The 12,214-nt window shown below is 41.3% G+C and overlaps 1 protein-coding gene across 1 annotated transcript; it reads left to right on the top strand.

Moving 5' to 3' along the window:
• Window positions 1-8,768: 8,768 nt before the first annotated feature.
• Window positions 8,769-10,933, top strand: myog (myogenin). Its single transcript, XM_017415721.3, is given in 4 exon segments — window positions 8,769-9,504; window positions 9,933-10,032; window positions 10,112-10,197; window positions 10,199-10,933. Coding segments are annotated over 4 exon segments (816 nt in total). The 5' UTR covers window positions 8,769-8,970; the 3' UTR covers window positions 10,295-10,933.
• The last annotated feature ends 1,281 nt before the right edge of the window (window positions 10,934-12,214 follow it).

Raw genomic sequence — 12,214 nt, 5'->3', positions numbered from 1 at the left:
AGAAGTCTCACATCATGTGATAATTCTTAACCCTCCTGAAGCCCTCGTAACTGAAGAGAGGAAGAGAAGCCCTTGTAACTTTGAGTCAATTTGACCCGAAGGCCACAGGAGGGTTAAGAAAGCCGTCTGGTTGTGGTTCACACTCTACAATGTCTGAGTGTAAAATGGCTTTAATTACCTGGGTGGACTTTACAAGGCCTCAGTCACATGCTCTTCTATTAGAAGTAAAATTGTGAATTTTGATCACAGTGTTCTATTGCAGAAGCTTGAAGACAGTTTTTATATTAAAGTGACAGCTCCAAGCTGGTTTAGACCACATTTATCTGATAGATTCAAGTCTGTTCATGTTAAAAATCAATCTCCGTACACCAGAGTTAGTCATGGAGCTCCTCAGGGGTTGGTGTTTGGACAAATACTATTTACGTTATACTGCTATTAGATAAAGTTATTAGAAAGCAGGGAATAAATTTCTATTGTTATGGTGATGATTCTTGACTATTTTTATTCAAAAAGCCTGATGAATGCAATCAGTTACTAAAGATGTATAAACCTAACACTTAATTTTCTGCTTTTAAATTTAGACAGAGTTTGTGGTCTTTGGACAAGAGCATCTTGGGAAACAAACTTTGTAACCTCTCACTTTCTCCAGATACCAATAACTTGGTTTATGGGATTATGGCGAAGTGAAGATTTGATCCAGTCTGCTGGTTTCCTTAAATTGACAGCTTTTTACTATTTGGCACTTTGTAGTATACTAAATCTGATTTTGTTGCGTTGTTATTGGACTCTGTTTAATTGTACCGAATCGTGATCTGTTTTATGCTGAATTGGACTGAATGTAATTTTGATATAATTTGAACTCTCAGTGCCCTGACAGGACTCCTGTTGTGAATTGGCACCATATGAATAAACTGAACTGAAATGAAATCAAAACTCTCAAACACACGGGTCCTCTTTGTTTACCTGCTTCTGATGCTAGCCAATGGCACTAAAATATATATATCTGGTATGTCTTGTAAATAACCTGAGTATTTACAGTAAATAAATAGCATACTTTGTGCTGTGAAGCATGTGAGTGGGAAGTGGGTTATGTACGTCGGTATGAGTATATACTGTATGTGTTTGTGTGTGCTGGAGCCTCGTGTGGAGCGGGATGCCAGTGAAGGGAAGGGCAGCGGATGGCTCGGAGGCCTGAGTCCATTCCTCTGATTTAACTTGACACCACTTGCACTAAGACTGCGACAGCTGCATATGCACATGCCGGCCATTCTGTTTGTTGTAGGGGATTACGCTGCGATAAAAGCCCCAGTGAGCAGCAGTGTGGCTGGGCAGCAGAACTACTGTCCCCCCCCCCACCTCCTCTGACTTAGAAAGCTTTCTCCAGGCCTCCAGAGCCCTGTGAAAACACAGGTGGGGCACTTCATTCTGAACTGTAATGAATGGGAGTATTCTCTTGGTGATTAGCCAGGCAGTAGTAGTGTCACATCGCCTTTAGACATCAGTCAAATTGCTCAGAGCTGCAGCTTATGTAAGGTTCATTACTCAACAGAAACAGTGAAGGCACAGCAGTGTGTTGGTCGCATGCGACTCCATTCATTTTTCCTCAGAATATTAAACCTGATTCACTTTCATGGTGTCGTACAGTGGTGCGAAATAGTGTTTGCCCTCTTCCTGATTTCTTAGCCTTTGACTGTCTGCATTATTAAGTGGAACAAAAAAAAAAATCCTGTGTAGCCCTGTGTGAAAGAGTGATTAAAACATAAATTAACAGTGGTTTATCACATTTTTGGAAAGCTGAGTTCAATTTCTCTAGCCACACTTAGACCTGATTACTGCCACACCTATTCTTAATCAAGAAATTACTTAAATAGGATCTGCCTGACAAAGTGAAGTAGACCAAAAAGATCATCAAATGCTAGATATTGTGCTGCAATCCAAAGAAATTCAGGAACAAATGTTAAACAAAGTAATTGAGAGCTATCAGTCTGGAAAAGGTTATAAAGTCGTTTCTAAAGCTTTGGGACTCCAGTGAACCACAGTGAGAGCCATTATCCACAAATGGCAAAAACATGGAGCAGTGGTGAACCTTCCCAGGAGTGGCCAGCCAACCCGAATTACCCCAAGAGTGCAACAATGACTCATCCAAGAGGTCAGAAAGATGCCACAGCAACATCCAAAGATGACTGAAGGTCAATGTTCATGATTTCACTATGAGAAAGAGACTGGGCAAAAGTGGCCTGCATAGCAGAGCTGCCCAGACAAAAACCCCACTGCTGAGCAAAGAGAACATAAAGGCTTGTCTGAACCTTTTGGATGGTGTATGTCCCATTACGTCTGGTGTAAAATTAAAAGCATTTCAGGAAAGGAACATTATACAGTGAAATGTGATGGTCTGGGGCTGTTTTGTTGCTTCAGGACCTGGAAGACTCGCTGAATTCTGCTGTCTGCTGTCATGATAGATGTGGGAGAAGGACCCAAATGCAGGATGGCAAAGTGGTGATTGATTTAATCTAATGATGAAATAACAAAATACAAGGAACTCAAAAATGGACTTGACAATCCAACAAAGTCTAGCCATAAACAGGGTAACAAAAGAGACAAAACAGCACAGAGGGAAAGAAAAGGACTGCTTAAATACAAGAGGGAGACAAAGGACCAGGGCTGATTACTGACTAGACAGGTGAGGGGAGAGAGGACACAAGGAAACAGGAAACACGAGCAAGGGGGAAAACAAACTAGAAATACAAAGGAGAAGACTACACCTAACACTAAGAACACACAGGGAATAATAAAGCAAAACTAGAATACTGAAAATAAACAGAACTATGATAAAACAGGAGACTGAACTAACAAAAGAAACCATGGAATAATAATAATAATAATACATAACTCAAGGGTGCAAAATGTAAAGTCCAAACAAAACTAAATAAACAGAGAACCTAACAGTCTGTCATAAAACACTGAGGGAGAATGTCCAGCCATCTGCTTGTGACCTCAAGCTGAAGCACACTTGGACAATGATCCAAAACACACCAGCAAGTTCACCTTTGAATGGCTTAAGAAAAACAAAATAAAGACTTCGGAGTGGCCTAGTCAAAATCCTGACCTTAATCCGACTCAGATGCTGTGGCATGACCTTAAAAAAAGCTTCATGCTTGTACTACTTGTGTTATTTCGGTCTAATATTTAGGTTTGGTTGATGATCTGAAACATTTAAGTGTGCCTGGGGGGGCACTCTTTCACACCACTGTACGTACTGATTTCTATCAAGCTGTATGTAATCCGTCACAATCATGTTGTGGAGCTTGCTCTAAAGTCACTACATTTAGGAGGATCTGATTTCAAGGGTTCAGTGATGGATGGATGTGCTGTTATCACGGCAACAGTAGAGAATCGGTATCCGAGAAGACAGACTTGGGCATCTGTTGCTGTCACTATGGTGACCATATCCTCTCCCAGAAGGACATAATATTGCTGCACGAATCCACCATTCAGGCAGAATGTGTTCTGGAACAGTTCAGATACACGCCTGGCTCTCTAGGTTCAGAAAAGATATTTAATATGTTTTGTTTTTATATTTGATAACATTTTTCTGCTTCTTTTTCTTTTAAAAACAAGTTCATTTAACTCGCTTTCCTTGCTATATGTGTTCAGCATGAAGTACATTTAAATACTGAAAGCCAGTGTCAATAAAAAGGTTCAAAAAAGGCACCAAATTCATCATATTTCCTAATTAGATCGAAAGTCTTGTATCTTCCAATGATTTTAAAAGAGCTGGGTGCTAATTTAGTCAGCAAAGATAAACTGACACATGAATGGTCAAATATAAGTAAAATTAGCCCAAAGCATCTCTTAGTACACTTTCACTAAACCTTAGCACTGATTAACCTTGAAGAACAAGCACGATCCTTCCAAAAGATAACCCCTCGTTACATGTTTTGATGTCCATGGAGAGCATTTTGCAGCGTGGTTCTTGAAAAATCTTCCATGGATCTTTACTTAAGCTAAAAGAAGGCAGTAACGTATAATTCACATTTTATTCACAATAGACATCTTCAAAGACCTCAGTCTGTTCAAAATAAAAATGTTTGATCATGGCATGAAATATGTTTAGTAATTTGCAGATTTTCATTACATTTTCCCTCTGGGACACAAGAAGGCAACATGTTTTCCCTGAGAGCCATTTTGACTTGATTGTTGATGTGGAGAGCTGAATTTAAACATATGTTGGCTATCTGCATCTGTCATATAAAACACCACATTTTCTGCAAAAACACAAAAATAATGGCTTTCTTTTACTTGACAACAAGAAGCTAACAGTTACTTCCTTTTTTATACAAATAGACTGTTGGATGCTCTGTATGACTTTTCTTACAAGCAGTTATGTCTATCAGAAAAAAATACAATATTTAGTCTTTTTTTTGGCTTAGCATATAGTCTTTTATCTATGTTAATCAACTCTTGACCTTTAAAACAAAGGTTATCAAGGACTATTTTAGTCAAAAGCACTTTTTTGTAAACTGGTAACAATACAGTATAGACCTTGTTTTTACTTTCCTCTAGAGTCATTTCTAAAGTTATGGTTTTAATTCATCTATTTCAAATTGTGTTATTTTCGTATGAGGATGTCTTCTTTTCCCCATGTGTACTTAGGAGTGGATTCCAAATGACCCCTCTGATATAAAAGTATTAATTTGTCCCAGCTCTGTGGTTAAAGAAAACCTCCAAGTTTTCATGCATTGTCTGAACCCCCTAAAATATATAATCTGTCAATGAGCATGTGTAAAAGTCAATAAAATTAATCTCTGTCTCTGTTTAAATAGTCCAAATGCAGTGTTTTTTTTATGGAAATTTCATTATAATTGACTTTTCTTTTTAGGATTACATACTTAAAAAGCAGTATTATGTTACATGGTTTATTTCTCAAAACCTAAAAGTTGTATGGTCAGTAATATGAAGCAAACCATGTTAAAATGAGCTCAGATCCTCTGTCTCTGTTATCCTATCCCTCTGGACGGATGTCCCACTTCATCCACCTTTGATTAACACTCTTCCTCCGTTGTTATGTTTCTCTCCTCTTTCATATCGGAGATTTTCCGACAGCACTCAGATGACGGTTCTTCAGGTCAGAGAAGATCTTGAGGCTAACCTGGGGGGGGGAGGAGGACTGACCCCACCCCTCTCATTCCCCCCCNAAACTCAGCTGTCCTGCAATGTGCTGCTGCTTGTCACTGAGGAGGAGTGGAGGAGTGTTGCCAGTGACAGCGCAAACACTGATGAGACACAAACACACACTTCCACACATCTGAATATCTCCCCCCAGTCTAAATAACGGGGCTTCTATGGTATTGAACTTGAAAATTATTCTTAAAAGGGTTAGGGTTAGAGCCAGTATATAAAATTCTTTTAACAGTTTCTTTATGGCCAGAGAAAAAAACAGGATCTGATGGATTTTAAATGTTTTTTTAAATGTTGTTTTAATCTGACTGAAAGTACAGAAAACACATATGTAAACAAAAAGTTAACACTTGATTTCTTATCTGCTGAATCTGAAGTGCTCTCTTCAAAATGTTGAGAGGGACCTACTTCTCAAACAAGTGTGTTTCTGAAGCCAGACACACACACACACACGTTCTCTAGTTCTGCTGACAATGGCTTAAGATGACGGAGGGTTATGAGTGACTCTGACACACTGCAGACCCCCCTCCCTGCTGCACCCCTGAGTCCAACACAGGGGTCTTTGTACTCCCTCCACCATCAGTGACAATCCATCACAGACTAACCTGACAGCCTACGGCAGCCCCGTACCAAGCTCCAACTGCACACTCGGCTTCAGCCCCAAATCTGAGCCCAAAACCTCCAAACTGGACTGCAAACGTCCAGTAATACCTCTGCCTGTCCGGCGCTGAAAAGTCTCAGTCATTTCAAACTACTGAGACAGATTATTTCACACTCTTTTTATCCTAACTGTTACAAACTAATACAAATTATATTAATAAGAAATAGTAATTAAATTAGAGGAATTTAAAAGATAGGTTCCATTTATCTGTGCCAAAAACCTCTTAAACCTGAATGACCCTGGAGCTGGAGCACAAAAGTGGAATAAAACCAAATAAAACACTCCTACCTTCATGGGCAAATATTTTGAAACACTCCAAGTATTTCAAGAGATTGGTCATGAATTTTTTTTTCTATATTTCATGAAAGCATTTCCAAGTATTTTGATTTTAATTTTGTACGTCTTACAATCGAGCTACTTAATGCTGACCTAAACATCAATACTAACTCAAGGGATGAACCTTAGCTTAGAAACAAACTAACAAAGAAACCTTCTTTTGACAACAGTCAGGTAGAAGGACTTGAATGAAAACGAGAAAAGAAGAAGCCAAAGTCTAAAAAAAAAAACTTTAAAAGACCTTCAGAAAATCTGGACGTTCATTTTCCAAAACCACTAAAAATTATAACACAGTTTGACGTATTTGAAGCTAAAAAAAAAAGGAAGCTATCTTAGACTTTTGCACAATACTGTATAATTACAGCTTTAAAACTCATCATATACCAGGAATTCTGAATGTGGTTTTATACAAAAGTTGTTCTGTGTAAAATGTGAATCAAATAACAGCATGCAGTGGCTAATTCTTTCTTAATTTGTGAGAACAACATGCTTCAACTGAAATGCTAGGATTTTAAAACACAAATATATGTACATTTAAAATGCTATTCCAGCAACTAAATAAGTATAAGTAACTGGGGCATGTTTGTCACTTTATTACATCAACCTTTTATAAACATGTAAGTATTCAGACTCTTGGACTTTACTGTAGTTTCACATGTAGACTACTTACTCAGGTTTTGATTGGTATAGGATTTCAGTCACTCAAGTGTTTAAGGTGTCATCCATTTTGTTTTAAATGTGTCAAAGGAAGGCTTCAATGACCTTGTTTTCAAGGTCTGAACAGCAAGCAGGCCTTATGTGCAGCCAGGCTGTTTAATTACCATTTTACCTGTTTTGTTTAGTTTGACATTAACTTACTGAAATAAGCAAGATTAACCTGCAATAAGGTTGTGCCAAAAATGATACTTGTTGCTCCAAAACCTGGTTTAATCTCTCAGCAATAATACTGCCTTTATATGTTTGTTACATGCGATAAACTTAAATCCCTCATGAAGACCTGCTTTTGAAATTGTGTGCTGATTACAAACTGTGTGCCGAGCCTCTTCTTTAGTCAGAACGACGCAAAGTTTATGATTTTCAAAAACTATTTTATATGCTAGCCTCATAAAGGTCTGTAGTTGGATTCTCAGTGTTTCAGGGCCTTCTGTGTGGATTTTTCTTTTCCTCGGAAAAAGGCCTTGCATGTTAGGTTAGTTGGTGATTCTAAACTGATTTTACATGTGTGCATATATTGCTGTTTGTCTCGTGTTTCTGAGCTGATCCTGTAATAGACTGAGAATCAGTCTGGGATCTGCTCGACCTCTAACCCACTGACCACAGAGTCAGGCTCTGGCCTCACCGTGACCCTGAGCTGGATGGGATGCATTATTGTCATTAACACGAAAAGGTTATTTCAAATGAGTTATTTTTCATTTTGACACTTGAATTAATACTCCTAGTGTAAAAAATGTAAAGTTTCACTTTTGGCTCGTAATTATTATGTCTTTAAGAAACTAAAAGACCTTCAAATAAAGGGCATGTGGCTTAACTTGTATTATCAGCAGTGATTTATGCACCAGTCACAACAGAGTGTAGGCACTGTGTGTGGCCTCAAAAAACAGCATTACTCCTGCAGCCAGCAAGTATTTCCTCTATAGAGCTGTGATAGATGGGTAGTGATTTAAGATACAAAAAGATGAAAAACATCCTAGACTGTGCCGACTGTTCCATGCTACTTCTCCGCTGACAGAAGTGTGTGTTTTGGTCGTGCCCTCATGCTAGCAGAAGGCAAAGTCAGAATTAGCCGGTGAGCTATGAGGTGAGACATGTCCTGGAAGGATTAACACCCGCTGGCTGGGCTGGCAAACTGTACGCCTGGCTGGCAGAGGTCAGGACAGTCAAAGCTATTTCCCAGCGTGGCCGTGTCATTATTGTCCCTTGATTTCTGCGAGTAAGGCAAGCCAGGGTCCGCTTGGCGTTGTGCTGAACATGCTTGTACGGGCCTGCCTGGTTTCGGAGAGGGGTGAAGCTCAGATGGCTGCTTGCATCACTCGGTGCAATCAGGTTGGAAGGAATTTAAGTGCACACAAACGTAGACACATTACTTGTAAACAGTGGCACCAGCTTTGATTTTCCACACTTATCATTCACTCTGATAATTATTATGAACCTGACATTGCTTTCGTGACCTAGTTTTGAGTAAACAACAATCTCTGGACTCAAACATCTTCTTGACACTACGTGTTATTGGTTCCTAAGAGGGGTGACAGCTGTCCCAAGACCACCACACTGCCTCCCCCCACTCCCCCAGAGCAGTGTCATGAAGGAGGACACAAGCCTGGGATTAGCTCATTAGGACGGACATCTTTGATCTGAAGTTATATCTACCAATTCCACCGCAACCTGATCATATCCTGGCTTCTTAAGACGGACGCGAGCACACAAACCCACCGAAGGGCACACAAACACATGAATGGGCCATAAAGCCCTAGAGAGCGCGGCCCAACAGAGATGTGAAGTGTAGATGTGCAGCAACAGCTAAACGTCGTGTCAGGTTTCTTGGGGCTCGTGCTAAATTTAACCCTGTGATCCTGCAGAAGGCTGAGGGGTTTAAATGCCTGCCTACAGTTGCTCCACACCAGTTGTTCTCCACACGTCTTCCACTCATTGCTAACTTGGGCCAGGAGGAAGACAGGCACGCACACGTACACTCCAACACACGCCTCAGAGACAGGACCGAAAGCCACTTTCTGAAGAGCAGTTCCAAACGAAGCAAGGATTTTTCGTCTCCTCACAACCACAACATATAGTCCATCATGGAGCTCTTTGAGACCAACCCTTACTTCTTCCCTGACCAGCGCTTCTTTGAAGGAGGAGACAGCTACTTCCCCTCTCGCCTGCCTGGGGCTTATGATCAAGCTGGCTACCAGGACAGAAACTCCATGATGGGCCTGTGTGGGAGTCTGTCTGGGGGTGTTGGTGTCGGAGTGGCAGGTACAGAGGAAAAAGCTTCTCCGTCCAGCCTGTCGCCTCACTCCGAGCCCCACTGCCCAGGTCAGTGCCTACCCTGGGCCTGTAAGCTGTGTAAAAGGAAGACCGTGACCATGGACCGCCGGAGAGCGGCCACACTGAGGGAGAAGAGACGTCTGAAGAAGGTGAACGAGGCCTTCGATGCTCTGAAGAGGAGCACCTTGATGAACCCCAACCAAAGGCTGCCCAAGGTTGAGATTTTGCGGAGCGCCATACAGTACATAGAAAGGCTACAAGCCCTAGTGTCCTCCCTCAACCAGCAGGACACCGAGACAGGACAGCAGGGACTGCACTACCGACCCAGTCAAACTCAACCCAGAGTAAGTATAACAGAACAGGGATGATGGAAGAATAGGCTTTAGATACAGAGAAATGTATAAAAAAAACGGATAACAGAGGCTGAGAAGATGCTGAAGAAATGATTCAAAATATTGAACTTTTATGAATTAATTCACCTGCTTTGGAATGATATTTTTTCAGGTTTTAGTTTAGAAATTAAGCAAATTAATTTGTGTATGGGTAGTCATAAAAACTATTGTATGTCACACTAATATAACAAGTTCTAAACTTGGAAAGAATGAAACATTTTTAAAGTGGCATTTTGTTATTTTCTGACAGAACTGTAGTTTGTCCCTAAGGGGTAATGGGATTTATGAGTTCTGCTGCGCGGCGGTACTTTGGGGGAATTTGTGCTGTATTAAAACAGTGACTGACAGCAACTTCTGTGTGTGTGTCTCCATGGTAACAGGTGTCGTCCTCAAGCGAGCCCAGTTCGAGCAGCACCTGCTGCAGCAGCCCGGAGTGGAGCAGCACTCCTGAGCAGTGCCCACCGAGCTACAGCAGTGAGGGTGAGTACTCTTCTGCCTCGTCAAGACGGCGGCTTGGAGCAGGTCTTCGGGTTCTGACTCTCTCTCTGTCTCTCTGCAGATCTCCTGAGCGCCGCCGAATCTCCTGAGCAGGGGAACATGCGCGCCTTGACCTCCATAGTGGACAGCATCTCTGCGGCCGACGGACCCGTGGCCTTTCCCGTAGACATTCCCAAATAGAGCCTTGGAACAGAGGAAACAGACATGTAGGCGCACAGAGAGCCAGAAACAAAAGGCAAACTGACAATTTGTAACGAAGGCTGACAACCAGTGAAGGGTGACTTAGTTTTTCTTTATGCATCCACTGATTTGAGTGTTTTGTCTTATGCCAAATATTTGTGATTGATTAGTAATGTAACTCTACTGATCTAAGGGTCTGAATTCCTCCTTTCACATTGAGGCCTTATTCCCTTTTTTTACCAGACCTCTCCATCAGAGACTCTTAGATTCAAGGACTTCGCTGCACGAACCCAACACCTAGTTACTGCAGTGAATCTCTTAACCTCAAACAGTAGAACCACAGACGAATGACAAACCCTAGGTCTAACTTAATTTAAATTTTCCTTTCTGCCCCCCCTCCCTAAAAAAATGTTTCCCTGATCTTTCATTCTTTTCATTTTTTGTGTGTGAGTTTTAATGAATATAAACATGAGTTTATTTGTGGGGCCAATATGTACCATGGCAGTTTTGACCAAGATCTGCTTAATTTAAACACGTTATGAATGCTAGTGTTGTAAATACGTTCCCTTTTTTCTACAGAGTGGTTTTGCCATTTTATTTTTTATTCTTTGCTAACTTATTTTTGTGACTTTTATAACTAAGATTGTTGTGTATTTGGAGATATTTTCTGTTTTATTCTTGCAAATAAAGACCATTTTCAGTACTCTGTCTGATGAAGTTGGAACAAAAAATAAATATAATACCATTTTACAATAAGGGCACCTTGATACATGACAAAGAAATAGTGAATAATGCAGTGGTTAATTAGCCGTAAACACTTTATAAACCATTATACAATAAATTAAATATAAAATGGTCAACACAGACCTTTCTTGCCAGGATCCTGCAGTGTTTTATAAATGCGTAATAACGCTATAGCGGGTTTAAAAAGTCATAAATATGATTGACTTCCGGAAGCAAATGGAGTAGACGGCTGCGTCAGAGCCTCTCTCCCACCTTAGCATCGAAAACTCCCGTTCAGAACTCGCTAATATGCTCGCTATCTCGACAAAATAACATATGAACGGGAGGAGAAACACGTCGAGCCACAAAAAATCTATAAAAATGCCTAAAACTCAGGATAAAGGTACTCCGGTCGCGAAAGCTAACACGCATCAAGCTAACGACAACGTGGCTAGTGCGGGAGCTCAGAGCGATGCAGCGAACATGGACTCGGAAGGAATACTTAAGGCCATTGACGATTTGAAGACTGTTTTGAAAGTGGACAATACAAAGCTACAACAGAACATCGACCACCTGGGACATGAGATCAACGGTAAGCTGGACAGTATTGCCACGGATGTGCAGGGCTTGGCAAAACGAGTTGACGAGGCGGAGGCCCGCGTTCATCAAGTGGAGAAATGGGCAAAGGAGGCAACCGAGGCGCTGTGCTTCTGCATCGAACAACAGAGGAAAACGCAGCTTAAAGTGCTGGATTTAGAGTCCCGTTCCAGAAGAAACAATGTTCGTGTATTCGGGGTGCCAGAAGGTCAGGAGGGGAACTCCACCATACAGTATATTGAGACGCTTCTGAGAAGCGAGCTACAAATACCGGAGGACCTGGACTTGAAAATACAGCGCGCACATCGCACTCTGGCAAACAAGCCCCCACCCGACTCACCACCGAGGGCTATTATTGTCAACTTTCTGGAATTTTCTACAAAAGAAAAGATCTTAAGAGAAGTGTGGAAAAAAGGCAAGATCCAGGTGGGCTCTTCAAATATTCACTTCGACCACGATTATGCACCTGAGATAGTGAAGAAGCGCAGAGAATATATCGTGATCAAGAAAGTGCTCAAGGTAAAAGGCATACGCTTTCAAACACCGTTTACCAACATAAGGATCCACTGGGAATCAGGAACCCGCACATATTCCAGCGCACGGGAAGCCTACAACGAGCTGAAGAGACGCGGAATCCAGGTGGAGGAACCGGCGACAGCTGACC

This window comes from Kryptolebias marmoratus, linkage group LG4 (genome assembly GCF_001649575.2).
Source record: "Kryptolebias marmoratus isolate JLee-2015 linkage group LG4, ASM164957v2, whole genome shotgun sequence".
NCBI lineage: Eukaryota > Metazoa > Chordata > Actinopteri > Cyprinodontiformes > Rivulidae > Kryptolebias > Kryptolebias marmoratus.
The sequence above is the reverse complement of the archived record's forward strand: the minus strand, read 5'-3'. Positions and strand labels throughout refer to the sequence as shown.